The 16,444-nt window shown below is 37.4% G+C and overlaps 3 protein-coding genes across 3 annotated transcripts; 2 read left to right on the top strand and 1 right to left on the bottom strand.

Annotated features, from left to right (window-relative positions):
- Positions 1-1,337: 1,337 nt before the first annotated feature.
- LOC111483103 (ABC transporter G family member 14-like) lies at positions 1,338-4,502 on the top strand. Its single transcript, XM_023129241.1, has 5 exons — positions 1,338-1,483; positions 1,609-2,434; positions 2,832-3,008; positions 3,387-3,577; positions 3,669-4,502. Exons 1-5 carry the CDS (start codon positions 1,376-1,378, stop codon positions 4,317-4,319), a joined length of 1,953 nt encoding a protein of 650 aa, XP_022985009.1. The 5' UTR covers positions 1,338-1,375; the 3' UTR covers positions 4,320-4,502.
- A 1,297-nt stretch (positions 4,503-5,799) lies between these two features.
- LOC111483167 (probable apyrase 7) lies at positions 5,800-9,823 on the top strand. Its single transcript, XM_023129320.1, has 2 exons — positions 5,800-8,315; positions 9,161-9,823. The coding sequence occupies exons 1-2, from the start codon at positions 6,341-6,343 to the stop codon at positions 9,469-9,471; spliced, it is 2,286 nt and encodes a 761-aa protein (XP_022985088.1). The 5' UTR covers positions 5,800-6,340; the 3' UTR covers positions 9,472-9,823.
- Positions 9,824-10,409: 586 nt separating this feature from the next.
- LOC111483168 (probable carotenoid cleavage dioxygenase 4, chloroplastic) lies at positions 10,410-12,499 on the bottom strand. The gene has a single exon (XM_023129321.1). It carries the CDS (start codon positions 12,412-12,414, stop codon positions 10,630-10,632), a length of 1,785 nt encoding a protein of 594 aa, XP_022985089.1. The 5' UTR covers positions 12,415-12,499; the 3' UTR covers positions 10,410-10,629.
- Positions 12,500-16,444: the final 3,945 nt, after the last annotated feature.

The raw sequence follows: 16,444 nt of genomic DNA, 5'->3' as shown, positions 1-16,444 counted from the left end.
AACAAATGAAACATAATATATAGTTTTCATTATCTTAGTTTAATTCATAAGATTCTATAATTATATGATCAAAACCAAGTTTTTAGCATAAGAAAATGATATAATACTCATAAAATAAGATAACCCATAAATTAAACTTTAGTCCCAACAAATGAAAAATAATGAACTTTATTGAAAAAAAAATGATGATATTAATGAATATAAAATAAGATGAATGGAAGGCAAAATGAATGATGATTATGATTTATCAAGTTGAATCCTTTTTCTCCTCTCTTTCTCCTTTCCAATATCCAAAGTGTATCATAATTCAAATCCTTTTCCTTCATGAGTGTAGTAATCATTAACTCTTTTTTTTTTTTTTCCTTCTTTTTATTTTATTTGTTTATAAAATATATCATACATATCGATTATTTTCAATCATTTGATGTGTTATCGATAGCTATATCGACATATCGACAAATTTCTGGTACCCCTGTTATAATTTTGACCGTCCAATAACTAATTTTGTCCTGAGGTAAGGAACAATCAATTACACTAAAGGATGCCGTGGACAACCCAACAAATATACATCGACAGGAAAACGTACTAGGATGGTCAGAACAAAGGGTTATGATCATGCGAGGGTGAGCCTTGATTCATAAAGAATCAGGGCCAAACTAGGGGTTACTAATTTCCCATCTCATTGGGAAGGGTTACGTATAATGTCTCGTATCCACGATTTGTATCGGGATTTAGAATCTGAATTCAACACCAATAACCCTAGAAATTCTCCGAGCTACCCCATGAATGACTTCTTCATCCTCTTGCACGTCACTTTCGTATTTTCTTACTGGGTATCTTTGATACTAACCTTGTCTCTAAAACGATTTTCTAGCAAGACTGTGCATGAAAGCGGCGAAAAGGGGATGTAAAAGAATGTCGGGATGATCAAATGTCTACCCACGGTTTGGATCAGGATTCATAATCCAAATTCAACACCAATAACCCTAGAAACTTTCCGAGCTACCCCATGACTAACTTCTTCATCCTCCTGCTCGTCGCTTCCGTACTTTCTTATTGGGTATCTTTGATACTAATCTTGTCTCTAAAACGATTTTCTAGCAAGATTGTGTATGAAAGCGATGAACATGAGATGTAAAAGAATGTCGGTATGATCAAACGTCTCGACACTAAGTAGGTAATATAAAGAATGGCGAAGAAAGCAAGTGTGAGAATAAACTAAGAGAAAAGAGAAGGGAAAGCAAAGATGGTGGAGTCCCATGAGGAGGAGAGAGAAAGAAAAGAAAGCTCACTTCTCTCTCTTTCCCTCCCTATATATTTCCTTCATCTCTCCCACTTTCTTCAGCCATATTAACTCTTTTGTTCTTTCTCTCTCATGGATATGGCTGACCCTCAGAACGACGCCGTTCTTGCCTACCCTCACAATAACCTCAATAATAATAATAATCTCCACCAGCTTCCCCTCCTCACTGTTACTCTCAAGGTCCCTTTCTTTCTCTCTCCTCTCTTTCTCTCTCTCTCTCTCTTCAAATTTTGCATTTTTTTTGTTCAATTTATTATTTTTTTGATTTATGAGAGAACCCATTTGGGAAATTTGGATTTTTACAGTTTGAAGAAGTTGTTTACAAAGTGAAATTAGAAGGGAAAGGCGGCGGCGGCGGCGGCGGCGGTGGCGGCTGCTGCGGCGGTGGCGGTTCATGGGGTGGCACTAGAGAAAAAACCATTCTAAACGGAATAAGTGGAGTTGTTTTCCCCGGCGAAATACTCGCCATGCTTGGCCCTTCCGGCAGTGGAAAAACCACCCTTTTGACTGCACTTGGCGGCCGTCTCTCCGGCAAACTCTCCGGAAAAATCACTTATAATGGCCACCCATTTTCCGGCGCTACCAAGCGCCGGACCGGCTTCGTCGCCCAAGACGACGTTTTATACCCTCATTTAACCGTCGCCGAAACCCTTCTCTTCACCGCCCTCCTCCGCCTTCCCTCCTCTCTTACTGCCGACGAAAAAGCCCAAGCCGTTGAGCGAGTCATCTCCGAGTTGGGTCTCACTCGCTGCCGCAACAGCATGATCGGCGGCCCACTTTTCCGAGGAATCTCCGGCGGAGAGAAAAAAAGAGTCAGTATCGGTCAAGAGATGCTGATTAACCCTAGCTTGCTTTTGCTCGACGAACCCACCTCCGGGTTGGACTCCACAACCGCCATGAGAATTATCACCACCGTTAAACGCCTCGCCGCCGGTGGTCGGACCGTTGTCACGACAATTCATCAGCCGTCCAGCCGCCTTTACCACATGTTTGATAAGGTTGTTTTGCTGTCTGAAGGCAGCCCAATTTATTACGGCGCAGCTTCAACCGCCATGAATTATTTCTCCTCCATTGGATTCTCTACCTCCATTACCATCAATCCAGCCGATCTCCTTCTCGATCTTGCAAATGGTATTTAAATTTTTTTTTCCTTAATTTGGGTATTTTTCTCATAAAGGAAAAAAAAAAGAAAAAAAACATGAATTTCTTTGTCCTTTTTTTCCCTTTATAATATTGAATCATGTGTAGACCATTTATAATCACTTGGCCTACTACTACACATTTTGATGCTTTAAACTTTTTTTTCCCTCATTTTTTAAATGGGCCCCATGTTATTTTATTTTTCGGATTCAACCCAAAAATTAAATTTTGATCTTTAAAATGTTAATTGATGTTTTATCTACTAAATATTAATAATCGCCCTATATTATTATTACTATTATTATTATTTTTCGAATTCAACTCAGAAATCAAATTTCGACTTTTAAAATGGTAATTGATGTTTTATTTACTGAATGGTTTATAACAGGAATCGGCCCTGATTCGAAATATACAAACGACGGAGGAGAGAACATGGAACAAGAACAAAAGGGTGTGAAAGAAGTCCTAATTTCAGCTTATGATAAGAACATTTCCTCCGCATTGAAGGATGATCTTTGTAGTTTGGATGCTAATAACTTCACCAACTATGCAAAAGATGCCTCAAGTCAGCTCACTCTCTTTCTCTCATGACCCTTTTACCAATCATTTAAGCTTCTTGCTTGCAATAATATCTCTTTAATTGGTTTTCAAAACCCGTATTTTAAGTACTTGTGTAATGGTTCAAGCTCACCACTAGTAATTATTGTTGTTTTTGAACTTTCCCTTATGGGCTTCCTCTCAAGTTTTTAAAACGGATTTAGTAGGAAGAAGTGTCCACATCATTATAAAAAATGTTTCGTTCTTTTCTCCAACTGGTGCGAGATCTCAAATTTAAAAAAGTCATTTCAAACAGATTTTAAAAGTCGATAGAACGAAAAAGATTTCGATCTTTTATATTAGAACAGAGATCTCACTAATGATGATGATCATAATGTGGGTGTAGAGAGAGAGAGGAGATCAAGAGAAGAGTGGTGCACGAGCTGGTGGTATCAATTCAGAGTGCTATTGCAAAGAGGGCTAAAGGAGAGAAGGTATGACGCCTTCAACAAGCTAAGGATCTTTCAAGTCATAAGTGTAGCCATTCTTGGTGGACTCCTTTGGTGGCACACTCCGACATCCCACATCGAAGATCGTGTAAGAATCTCTTTCTTTTTCCTTATTTTCTTCTTAGAGATCTCTACGAAACAAGACAAGAATGTCTGATGTTCTATGTTTGATGTTTCAGATAGCATTGTTGTTCTTCTTCTCCGTCTTCTGGGGCTTCTACCCGCTATACAACGCCGTATTCACCTTCCCACAAGAACGCACCATGCTAATCAAAGAGCGATCCTCCGGCATGTACCGTCTCTCCTCCTACTTCCTCGCAAGAACCATTGGTGACCTTCCTTTAGAACTCGCTCTCCCGACCGCCTTCGTTTTCATAATCTACTTCATGGGTGGCCTCAACCCTCACCCTCCCACCTTCCTCCTCTCCCTCCTCGTCGTCCTCTATAGCGTCCTTGTCTCGCAGAGCCTCGGCTTGGCATTCGGTGCCATTCTCATGGATGTCAAGCAAGCCACGACGCTCGCCTCCGTCACGACGCTCGTCTTCCTCATCGCTGGCGGCTACTACATTCAACAAATTCCTCCGTTCATTGTGTGGCTTAAGTATCTCAGCTATAGCTTCTATTGCTACAAGCTTCTGTTGGGTGTACAGTACAAAAACGACGACGTTTATGAGTGTGGGAAAGGGGAGTTTTGTCGGGTGGCAGATTTTCCGGCGGTTAAGTCGGTCGGGTTGGACCGGCTTTGGGTTGATGTTTGTATTATGGCGCTCATGCTGGTTGGGTATCGGCTGGTTGCTTTCTTGGCTCTTCATAGGGTGAGATTGAGATGAAGAATTAAAGAGAGTTTTTGTTTTTTGGGGTATGGCTTTGTATGTTTTGTAATTTGTTCTTGGTTTCTCTTTCTATGACTCTCTTGTATCATCATTGGAAGCCAATAAGGGCAGATTTGGAAGAGTTTTCATCTTCTTCGATCCACCCGACTATCAATTCAAGTATAGCTAACTTGATCAAAACTATGTATATGTTCGACCACACAAGCCGCCTACGCGTGCATGTTTAATTGTCTGCGACATAATAGACTTGCCTCTACACTAAGCTAAGTCATTCGTCTCGATCCTGTCTCTACTCGAAGCTAAGGTCTCTTAATGCAACGTTACATCTCATCTTGTCATCTTGGTTTCTAATCAAAATGACCCATATGTCTTGACGCCATTCCAAGTCTTGGGATGTTGTTGGTCATCGTAACTCACTTGGTCATGCCATCGAGAATGAGCCTACGTGTCATTCATCTGGTTGGGACATCTTGAATATCCATTCATCTGGGTTCTATTGAGACATTAACCTTCATGTGCCCGTGTCATTTATGAATACCGTACCAAATAGCAAGTATATAATTCAACCTCCAATACATAGGTCAGGGTGCAATATTGGCATACCCACGTCACGTCACTGAGTGTCCTTAAAAACCCATTTGAGAGGAGGTCGCTGTTGGCATAGAATGAAATGTGGAACTAAAAATATGGGCTACTGGCTAAGGTTGCAAAGTGGCCCAAAGAATAACAAACGTGGCAACCCAAAACAAATTGCATCAGGCTCAAACCTAAGGTGAAAAGACTAAAATGCCAAGACAATTATTACAATTACTACCATTAATTCAACAGACCCACGTGTCGCTCTCGTTGGGATATCCCGAACATCCATTCATCCAAGTTCTATCAAGACATTGACCCTCCTATGCCCATGTCATTTACGGATATCGTATTGGATAACAAGTGTATAATTCAATCTCAAACACGTAGGTTGGGATGCAATACCGGCACACCCGTGTCGTCCAATATTTTTCTTAAAAAACCCATTTCAAATGAAGTTGTCTAACACGCTCATCTCAAAACGGTCGCTATATATATATTTATTTATTTATTTATTTATTGTAGTTTAGTATAAAATGAAATGTAGAGCTAAAAATATGGGCTACTGACTAAGGTTGCAAAGTGGCCCAAATAATAACAAACGTGGCAACCCAAAACAAATTGCATCAGGCTCAAACCTAATGTGAAAAAGACTAAAATGCCACGACAATTATTACAATTACTACCATTAATTCACATATATGTTTTTTTTTTAATAAACTTTTTCCATCGGTTTTGTGTATATTATTTGAACTCAATAAATAAAAGATAAAATGAATATTTTTTATTCCAAAGGAATTTAAATAATTAATCCTAGAGAGATTTAAAATTCGAATTTTAAAATAATAAATTCATATAAATTACGTATATAATATATATTGAATTTTAGTTTCATCGAGAATAAAAATTGGTAACGGAAAGAATTTTAAGAGGAAAATATTGAATTTTTCTAAGAGAGAAAGGGGAAGAGGGCTTTGGTTCGGTTGGACTTGCTAGAGGAGTAGCTTGTCGGTGAAGTTGGATCTGAATCGGATCATCTGATGCGATTGAGACCAGAAAGCGGCGAAGAGGAAGGAGAAACTCTGATTTCTCAATTTCTTATGTAATTTTATTGCTAATCGCCTCTTTCAGGTCAGTCTTAATCCTAATTTTATCGTATTTCACCATTGAATTCTCATTCCGCCATTGATATTGTCCACTGCTCTTCTTTCCGATCATTTATTTCTTTCCATGTATGTTAATCCATCCCTCTTGTCAATCTGCTAACGGACTTCAATTTGAAAATCCCTCATTCTCTCATTCTCTCTCTCTACTGTGGTTTTGGGAGAAATCGCGAGTTTGGGGATCACTGTGATCTAGAATTACGAAATTCAGTTGTTATGATGATGGATTTTGGTGAGCGTCTGAGGAATTTTTGAAGTCTTGTGTTGAATCAGAGAAAAATGATGTTTGGGAGATTTAGGGATATCATCTCGTCTGCAACCACTCGTTTGTCGGGTCGCCAGTCTTCTGCAGATGCGTATAAGTCGTCTTCGTCGCCTGGATCTTCACCTCCCTTGATCGCTTCTTCTTCTCCTATTCTTGCCGGATTTGCTAGTCCTGCGCTTAAGAACAGTCTAAGGCTTTCATCGTCGCTCCAGGATCTCTCTACTTACCGTAGGCTTGATCTCGAAGAGGGAAATCATGGACTTGACAATGCTGCTCCTGATTATAGATCACTCCAACGAGAGAATGCCGCCTCTAGTTTCTCAAAAGAGAAGACATTGCCTGGAGGCTTCTTCTGGTGGTTGAGCAAGAAGTGGGTTCGGACAATTGTTCTTTTTCTGAGTCTATTGCTCTTTTTTGTTCTAATCTATACGGTTTCTATGTATATTTATTCATATTGGTCTCAAGGAACGCCTAGATACTATGTGGTGCTTGACTGTGGAAGTACTGGCACTCGAGCTTATGTATATCAAGCAAGTGTTAATTATAAGAAAAATGGAGCGCTTCCCATTGCCATTAGATCATATACAGGACAAAAGAAGAAATTGAAGTCTCAGAGCGGTCGGGCTTATGATCGAATGGAAACAGAACCTGGTCTTGATAAGTTGGTTCGTAATATAACTGGTTTGAGGAAAGCTATTAAACCTCTGCTTCAGTGGGCTGAGAAGCAGATACCGAAGCGTGCCCATGAAAGCACCTCTCTTTTCCTTTATGCGACTGCTGGAGTTAGAAGACTACCCCCGGCAAATTCGAAATGGCTTCTGGACAATGCCTGGTCTATATTAAAGAGTTCGCGTTTTCTTTGCCAGAGAGAGTGGGTTAAGACCATTTCAGGTACAGAAGAGGCTTACTATGGCTGGATAGCCCTTAACTATCAGAAACAAGTGTTGGGGGCTACACCAAGGGAACCAACATACGGGGCACTCGACTTGGGTGGTTCTTCTTTGCAAGTTACTTTTGAAAGCAAGGAGCAAAACGAGTCTAGTTTGAACATTAAAATTGGAAATGTGGATTATCATCTTAATGCCTATTCTCTTACTGGCTATGGTTTAAATGATGCATTTGGGAAATCTGTCGTCCACCTACTAAGAAGGATCGAAGAACGCGAGAAACTGGACTTGTCTAATGGAAAATTTAAACTTAACCACCCTTGCCTGCATTCTGGGTACAACGAGCAGTATACCTGTAACCAGTGTGGAAAATTATTGGGCAGAGAAGGAAATTCTGGGATTTCTCTAAGACTGATCGGTGCACCGAATTGGGAAGAATGTTCTGCACTTGCTAAAGCTGCTGTGAATTTTTCCGAGTGGTCAAATACAAGTGCTGGAGTTGATTGTGATGTGCAACCTTGTGCTATAAGTAATGACTACCCTTCCCCATATGGAAATTTTTATGCCATTTCCGGTTTCTTTGTGGTATTTCGATTCTTCAATCTGACTTCAGAGGTTACACTTGATGATGTATTAGAAAGGGGTCACAAATTTTGTGAGAAACCTTGGGAAGTTGCTCTGGCTAGTGTTGCTCCACAGCCCTTTATTGATCAATACTGCTTTAGAGCGCCGTACATAGTCTCACTCCTTAGAGAAGGGTTGCATATTACCGATAAACAAATTGTTATCGGTTCTGGGAGTACGACTTGGACACTTGGGGTCTCGCTGCTGGAGGCTGGGAAGGCATTTACAATTACGACAACCAGGCTAGAGCTCCGTGGTTATGAAATTTTTAAACTGAAGATAGATCCTCTAGTTCTTATAGTCATTGTGTTCACATCATTGTTTTTCCTGCTTGCATTATCCTGTGTAGGAAGTGCAATACCTAGATTTTTCCGCAGACAATACCTCCCAATTTTCAGGCATAATGCTGTCTCCACCACGTCTGTTTTAAACATTCCTTCTCCTTTTCGGTTACAGCGGTGGAGTCCAATGAATGCTGGTAAGTTTCTACATTCAATATCTCGACTTTGCTGATATTTACATTTATTAATCTTCTTGTTGAGCTTCTCTGTCATGAAATATCCTAGTCGCATGCGCAACGTGAATGTGTTGAGTCAATCTTTGATCAGATAGCCTGAATGCTTATGGTGACAGTTCTATCTTATGATTTCAATAGGCTACTTGTGCTTTGTTAACGTGATTGTGATCTTCTGTTAGCACTTGCCTTCCTAAATGGTAAAGTTTTCTTTGGATCAACATATATTATCTGTAACGGCCCAAGCCCACCACTAGCAGATATTGTGTTTTCTTTGGGTTTTTCCTTTTAGGCTTCCCCTCGAGGTTTTTAAAACACGTCTACTAGGGAAAGGTTTTCACACCCTTACAAAGGGTGTTTCGTTCTCCTCCCCAATCGATGTGGGATTTCACCCAGCGAGGACGTTGGGCCCCAAGGGAGGTAGATTGTGAGATCCTACATCAGTTGGAGAGGAGAACGAAACACCATTTATAAGGGTGTGGAAACCTCTTTCTAGCAGACGCATTTTAAAAACCTTGAAGGTAGCCCGAAAAGGAAAGTCCAAAGAGGACAATATTTGCTAGTAGTGGACTTAGGCCGTTACATAATCTACATTTTTATGGAGCTTCGCCCTTTTGAATGCACTGTCTGCTTCGTTTTGAAATGTTAGTTTTGTGCAAAAAGTAGAAGATGCACATTTGTTGCCCCTCTTTAATGATACCATGTCACTTATAGTCTTGTTATCATGGTTGCTTTTTCTGTAAGATGGCTTCTTTATAGCCTTTTTTTTGGTATAAACTATGAATGCAATGTGAACCACGGTGCAACAGGTGATGGCAGAGTCAAGATGCCACTAAGCCCAACAGCTAAAGGTTCTGAAGAAAGACCCTTTGGCTTAGGACATGGCTTTGGCAGCAGCAGTGGCATTCAACTTATGGAGTCGTCATTGCACCGATCGACCAGTAGTGGGGTTTCGCATAGTTACTCTTCAAATAGCCTTGGCCAAATGCAGTTCGACAACAACAGCGTCGGTTCCTTCTGGACCCCACACCGGAGTCAGATGCACCTTCAAAGTAGACGATCGCAATCTCGAGAGGATCTCTCTTCAACGTTGGCTGAAACATACACGGGGAAGGTTTAGAAGCAGACCTCAAACTGTAGAAGATGGCAGCATCAAGAGGACTTGATGAAACACACAGCATGTTGAAGGTTTAGAAGATCAAGCAAATGGCAATCTCAAGAGGACCTTTCTTCCTCGTTGGCTGATGAAACACACACATGGTGAAGGTTTAGAAGATCTAGCAGACTTCAGAAATTTTGGTAGGTTGACTAATTTGCCCCCTCCCCCAATTAGTTTCCGACTCTTGAATAGAAAATATATGGAAGGTTGCGTAGAGTTCGTTCATGAATTCAATTTAGGAATTCTTTGTGTATCTGAAGGGTTCAATTTTACACGAGAAGTAGATATATGCATATATTGGCCCTCTCTTTTTTGAACCCTGCACATTGGAAAGGATTCTTGAATGGCTCACTAAGATATCCACGACCAGACTTTGAAATGAGGAGGAAGGCTCGAATGTCAACATCAACAAGTGTCTATTATTGAATTTACTCAACCTGATAGTACTCTTTTTAAAACGTTTAGTGCCAAAGTCATTGAAGGGATATGTCGCCTATCCCTAAAATGGATTATGTAATGTATTTTATCTGTTGGGTTATGGGTGGACATTTTTCCTGAGAATATATTTATATTTATATTTATATATATATATATATAAAGTTGAGGCGGGGCGAGGATTGTTCATGTTTTTCTCTCCATCCTCTCCTACAAATTAAATGAACGTCTCTAATCATTTTATTTATAGACTTTGCTCAACAGACATGCATGAAATGAGATTAATGAATCAAAACAAAATTTGTGGAGCGGAGTTGATCATTATATATTAATTTTTGTTCGAGGAATGATTTTATATATTAATTATGATTTGAAATGGTTAAATTGGTGTCACCAACATATCATGATTATTTAATGTATTTCGAGACTTAAACTCCAAATATTTAAATACAACTAATGTTATATTATTATAATGTGTGTATACATATATATTATTTTTCTTGGTAATTAGTCTAAAAATATATATACTTCAAATCAACATGGGTCGAGCATATGGTTTATTAGTACCTTTTTTTCAATTTTTTTAAATGTATAAAACAAGGGAGAACCGGCTCGAGCGGTCTGGTTCGAAAGTCCGGTTCGGCCTAAAATTTCGTGTGTTTATCTATTCAGATATCTTCCGTTTTATAGCTTAGAGAGGTCACTTTCTTTCACAAACAAGCCGTGAAAGCCGTAAGGGACACGCCGCGGCAGCTTCACGGTGGCGATAATCTCGAGTTCCGGGGACTTTGCGTCCATGACTACGAACCTTGAGTCGCCCGAGTTTTCATCGTGGACGTACGAGACGACATATCCGTCGTCCTCCTCCGCCGCCGTTTCGTCGGAACTTTCCCTTTCCCTCGGCACGAAAAACGGCTCGCCGCCGTAGTAATTAGGTCCGAAAAGCCTAGTCGCGACGATACAGTCTCGGCGTTCTTCCTGAGACACGTCGAGCTTCACAACTCCCGAAATCTTCGGCATCGGATCTCCAACGCCGGCGTAAACGAACCTATTCTTCTTCCCAACGTATACCGGATTTATCACTCCGAAGTCTAGGTTTCTGGTCGACAACGGCCGCCGCGTTATTATCCCTGTTTTTAGGTCGATTCTGATTTTCTCCACTAAGGCGTGAACCAGATCCATCCTCTCCATCGTGTGTTCGACGGAAAGAATGTTCGGCGCCACCAGAATCACAGCGTCTTCTTCATCCCAAGCGTTAATGGCGTGAACCAGGTTAACTCCAGGTACATCAAACCACTTCATCTTCGATTCGTCGTTAGCGTATCGTGGAATTAGTCCTATTCTTGAAATTTTTGAAGGATCTGCTCCAACTGGAGAGCGTCCTTCTACTATCATTTGCATAGGGTTAAATCCGATCTGAATCTCTGTAAATACAGCGTACTTTTTAGTAATTGCAAAATCGTGCAGGAACGAAGGTCGATTCATCGAAAATATCGGCACATCGGGCTGTTTGGCTCCGTTCTTGTCGAATCGAAAGAAGGTTAAGAACGGAGGCAGAGGACCATACCGAAACGCAAATGCCTCACCCGTATCGTAATCGATTTTTGGATGAGCAGTCATACTCATAGAAAGCTTTCCGTCAAAATCATGGCGGCCGAGAGTTTCAATGTCGCCGTTCGGAGTCAATCGAATCGGATACGGTAAATCGGACTCACCTAGGGCGTAAAGACGATCACCGAAGAAAGCCAAACTAGTGTTTGCAAGACCAATCCCGTTTGCCGGATTAAATTGGCCGGTAAACATCCGACCGGCGGTAACGGCGCCGCGAGCGGCAGAGGCGATGAGGCCATTGAAGCCGGAGAATACATTGGGGATAACAGGATGTCCAGCGTCACGCTCCAAAGTGTACTTGTACGTTTTCACATAACGGCTGCACAGAACGGCACGGCCGTTGGAGATTCGAAGAGAGTGAAGCATGCCATCGCCGTCGAACAAGTGGTAGGGCCCACGGGGAAGGTATTGAGGGTTCGGGCCGTTACGAATATACGCACCATTGAGAGATGAAGGCAACGAACCTTGAATGACTTCACACTCCGTCGGTGGAAGCTCGTCGACGGGAGCGAAGTTGTCAGCAAGGACGTATCGTGGATCCGTCGACGGATTCGCCGGCGGGTTTATGAAGTTGTTGATCAAGTCGTCAAAGGCATTGAAGATGCTCGCCGGTACAGATGGCTCGACACGTCTGGTGGAAGAGCCCTTCGCCACTGCCGGAGGGTGAGTAGCTCGCTGGGACAAAGACGGCGATGGAAAATCAGCATCTGGTCGGGAGGCGGGTTTTTTAACGGTTCTTGGGGTTTCTTCGGTGAGTACAGAGCATATGGCGGTCGAAACGGCGGTCCTGTACTTGGAGGTCGGCGGAGAGAGGAGGAGGTTTCCTCCAGAGAGGAAAGGGGAAGAAATGGCGTCCATTGTTGGGAACAATGATTCGGAAAGGAGTGAAGATGGTGTCTCTGAAGAAGGTGCTGCTCTGTCAGACGCGTTAATAAAGGATGGTCCCAGAGGATGATTGAAAGGTGACTGGGATTTAATGGGTGGGAAGGGTAAAATAGGAACTAAATTTTGTTTTTGGTTTTTTTTCTTTTTTTCTTTAAAATTATAAAACGGTTTGAACTTTTTACTGTATTTTTTTTTAATTCTTAAATTACAAATTTAATTTCACTATTTTTTTCAACTTTTTAAAATTTGTTTCTAAACTTTTTTAATTCGTGCACAAAATTAAAAGCTTTTATGAAATTCACAAATAAATTTGACTAAATTAAAGAACTCATTATAAAATTAAAAATTTAAATATCAAATGAAACCAAATTTGTTTATTCTTATTATTATTCGAATGGTCGAATGTATTAATTTTAGGTTTGTATTTATCGGTTATTATTTTGACATGTTTATCAAATTTGAAACGACATAAATGACCAATTGATAAACTATTGAAAAGTATAAATGACCAATTATTCATCCATATATTATTTAGCTTAACAAATAATTTTATAAAATTAAAAAATGATTATTTATGTAATTTAAGAAATTAATTCAACATGGACTTTAAATACGATCCTGTAGGTGCATTTTTTGCACGTGAGATATGAACAGTGATGAAATTATTTCTAAATAATTACTTATTTATGTCAATAAATTATTAGATTTCATAAATTTTAACCAATAAATTTATATTATCTTAGATACTTTATAAAAAAAATTATTATTATTATCGTTTATATTTAATTTAAGTACTTAAAAAATAAAAAATTCATGAAAGTTTATAATAAATTTAATGCTTCATTTTTAAATATTAATTATAATGCATATATATAATATTTCAGACCTTTGAGCTCTTGAATATTTAATATCTACTCACCAAATCAAATCAAATTTGAGATTAAAAAAAAAAAAAAAAAACTCAGATTTTCAACACTTTTTCTAGTTTTTTATTTATTTTGATTATTTAAAATTCAAAAACAAAATCATACTTTATATATTTATATTCATACCCAATTCAAACCAAACATTAACCGAGAAAGAAGGCAAATCCACTAGCCATTGTCTTATATCCTTTTAAAAATAATAATTTTAATTAAATGCTAACATTTAAAAAAAAAATAGTTTTAAATTTTCAATTTTATATCTATTTAGTTTAGTCTTTAAATTAAAAAAAAAATGGGTTAAAAGTTTAGAATTTGGTTAGGCATACATTTTAATTTTATATATTAAATTAAATAATCTTGAACATTTTTTTAACAAAAATCTATTAAATATTACATATATTTGTATTCAACCCACCGATTAAATATAAAATTATAAAATTAGAGGCCTATTTTTATTAAATTTAAACCCTAAACCCTAAACCTTAAACACACTTATTAATAAAATACATAAAATTTAGAAATGGTTCACACGTATAAACGTGTAAGGGAATATCCAAACAAATTTCAACGAATGTGGTTGAGTGATGCACGCATTCTGAATTAATTAAAGTTAAATACTCTCTTTAATATATATTTAATACATCTAATGGTTAATTATTAATATTGATAATAATAAAAAACAATATACAATATAAGTAAAACTCTTAACCTTATCCTTCTTAATAGATCATTCAAGGTTTCTTCTTATTATTATTATTATAAGTAATAAAATAAATTTATTATTTAAATTTGATGAAGAAAAGAAAACAATAATTCGTATTTTAAGTAATTTTAACATCCAAATTCACGGTAATAAAAAAAATATGGGAAGTGCTATAAATATATGATCGTGAATATAAATGGGAAATTATGTGCGACCGTTTTTATTAGTAAATAAAAACACTATTACTCACCATTTTTTTTTCTTTTTTCATTTTCTTTGTTATTTTTGAAACAATATTAAAAGTTAGAAGGGTATTTCTAGTAAAAATATTCAGTGGTTCAGTGGCAAAAAGAAGGAGATTCATTAGCTCGTTATTTAGTCAGACTTGGTGAGATGACGGAATCCATAAGGCAAAAAGAAGGAGATTCATTAGCTCGTTATTTAGTCAGACTTGGTGAGATGACGGAATCCATAAAAATTATTCAACAAGCTTTGGAAGGAATTCCAGGGGGACCTTATGAAAATTTAGAAATACGATCTTTTGATCGAGGACAGTCTCCGGAATGGAATGACTTTGACTATCGATTCATTAGTAAAAAACCTTCGCCAACTTTTGAATTGGCGAAACAAGAACTTTATGTGAGAGTCGAAGCCCCAAAAGGGGAATTGGGCATTTTTTTGATAGGGGATCAGGGTGGTTTTCCTTGGAGATGGAAAATTCGCCCGCCGGGTTTTATCAATTTGCAAATTCTTCCTCAGTTAGTTAAAAGAATGAAATTGGCTGATATTATGACAATACTAGGTAGCATAGATATCATTATGGGAGAAGTTGATCGTTAAAATGNACTAGAAGAAAAGTTTAGATTTTTATTTGAAAGTCCGAGTATTATTGAAACTTTTAACATCAAAAATACGTATTTTTATTAATTTAGTAAAAATAAATTTATTTTGACGCAAAAAAATAATTTTTTTTAATTAATAAATTATGTAATCCTAGCCGTTAGTGTATCAGTTTCTAAAGATCAAACGGTTCAAATTCAGACTGGATACAAAAAGTATAAGATATTATTTTCTCCAAAATGAACAAAAAAAATTATAGGATATTTTGAAAATTCATTTTCCCAAAATAATAATAATAAAAAATACGAAAAATTGAGAAGTGGGGCCCAGTTGGCTTTTGGCTACCGACATGTTTTCATTTATTGCTCGACGAAATTGACCGAAAACAATAATATCTCACACTCAAAAAAGCTAAAAGCCACATAAAATATAATATTTTAATATCGATATTATTAATTCACCTTTTATTTTTATGGACCATATAAAATAAAATAAAATATTAATTTGAGATGATTTTTTATATAATTTTAAATGCCACTTGAATGGTGAGTATAACTCACCTGATTATGATATCATATATTCACTTGAGTAATAATATTCAACCACCTGAATAATAATATTCAACCACCTATTTATATAATATAATAGTTCGTGCAATTTACTATTTGATGGTCTCGTAATCATGTTGTAGGAGATATAGAGAAATATCAAAGTCATCGAATGTCGAATCTAAATTCCAAATCTTGATATGAATCCTTGACTATTTGAATTGAAACGGGATTGAGAAAGAAGCATCTTTGGACAATGATAGCATGTTTGATCGTTGGTTGGCCAAATTGAAGGAGTTTTGTAGATACTACATGAGAGAATGTTCCATTACTTTTGAAACCACAATATCAATAATTGATAGATCGATGAACGTCGAGCACACATAATTATATTTGTGAAATTCGAACAATAGCTCAGACGCCAATGATGGAGTGAAATCAATAGCTCAGACGCTATGGGATAGTAGTGGTGGCAACCTGTGACATATAATAAAATAAATTTGTTATAAAGTTTTACAAAAATAAATACAATTTATATCCTTGTAAAATAATTATGGATGTGTCTATAAATTTAAATTAATTATTTTAATAATGGAATAAAAGATGAGAGGATACTATTTATTTATTTATTTATTTATTATTTTTAGTAAAGATATTAACTAGTTGTTGTCAAATAAATTGGTGGCAGATGAAGTGATAAAGATTAGATTCAAACAGTCACATTATGGGCAGCCCAGAAATAAATAAATAAATAAATAAATAAATAAATAAATAAATAAGGACAAAGGTTTATTTATTTATTTTTCAGTCATTTAAAAATGCTTTAATGTGGAGGAAATATCTTCACAGTTCAAACACAAATCATACAATATTATATAATCTAGAAATCTGTACAAATTATGTATTTTTTTAAATTTTTTTAAAAAATTCCCCCACCTTGCCTTTTTTTTTTTTTTTTTTTTTTTTTTTTTTTTTTTTTTTTTTAA

The sequence above is a fragment of the Cucurbita maxima genome, unplaced genomic scaffold (genome assembly GCF_002738345.1).
Source record: "Cucurbita maxima cultivar Rimu unplaced genomic scaffold, Cmax_1.0 Cma_Scf00008, whole genome shotgun sequence".
Classification (NCBI taxonomy): Eukaryota; Viridiplantae; Streptophyta; class Magnoliopsida; order Cucurbitales; family Cucurbitaceae; genus Cucurbita; species Cucurbita maxima.
This window is presented reverse-complemented; position numbering and strand designations above follow the sequence as displayed.

Excerpts from the sequence above, each read along its gene's own strand:
- LOC111483167 (XM_023129320.1), top strand. The coding sequence starts at position 6,341 with ATGATGTTTGGGAGATTTAGGGATATCATCTCGTCTGCAACCACTCGT. Across the intron at positions 8,316-9,160 it reads GTGGAGTCCAATGAATGCTG|GTGATGGCAGAGTCAAGATG; the intron begins GTAAGTTTCTAC and ends ACGGTGCAACAG.
- LOC111483103 (XM_023129241.1), top strand. The coding sequence starts at position 1,376 with ATGGATATGGCTGACCCTCAGAACGACGCCGTTCTTGCCTACCCTCAC. Across the intron at positions 2,435-2,831 it reads CCTTCTCGATCTTGCAAATG|GAATCGGCCCTGATTCGAAA; the intron begins GTATTTAAATTT and ends GGTTTATAACAG. Across the intron at positions 3,578-3,668 it reads CATCCCACATCGAAGATCGT|ATAGCATTGTTGTTCTTCTT; the intron begins GTAAGAATCTCT and ends TTGATGTTTCAG.
- LOC111483168 (XM_023129321.1), bottom strand. The coding sequence starts at position 12,414 with ATGGACGCCATTTCTTCCCCTTTCCTCTCTGGAGGAAACCTCCTCCTC.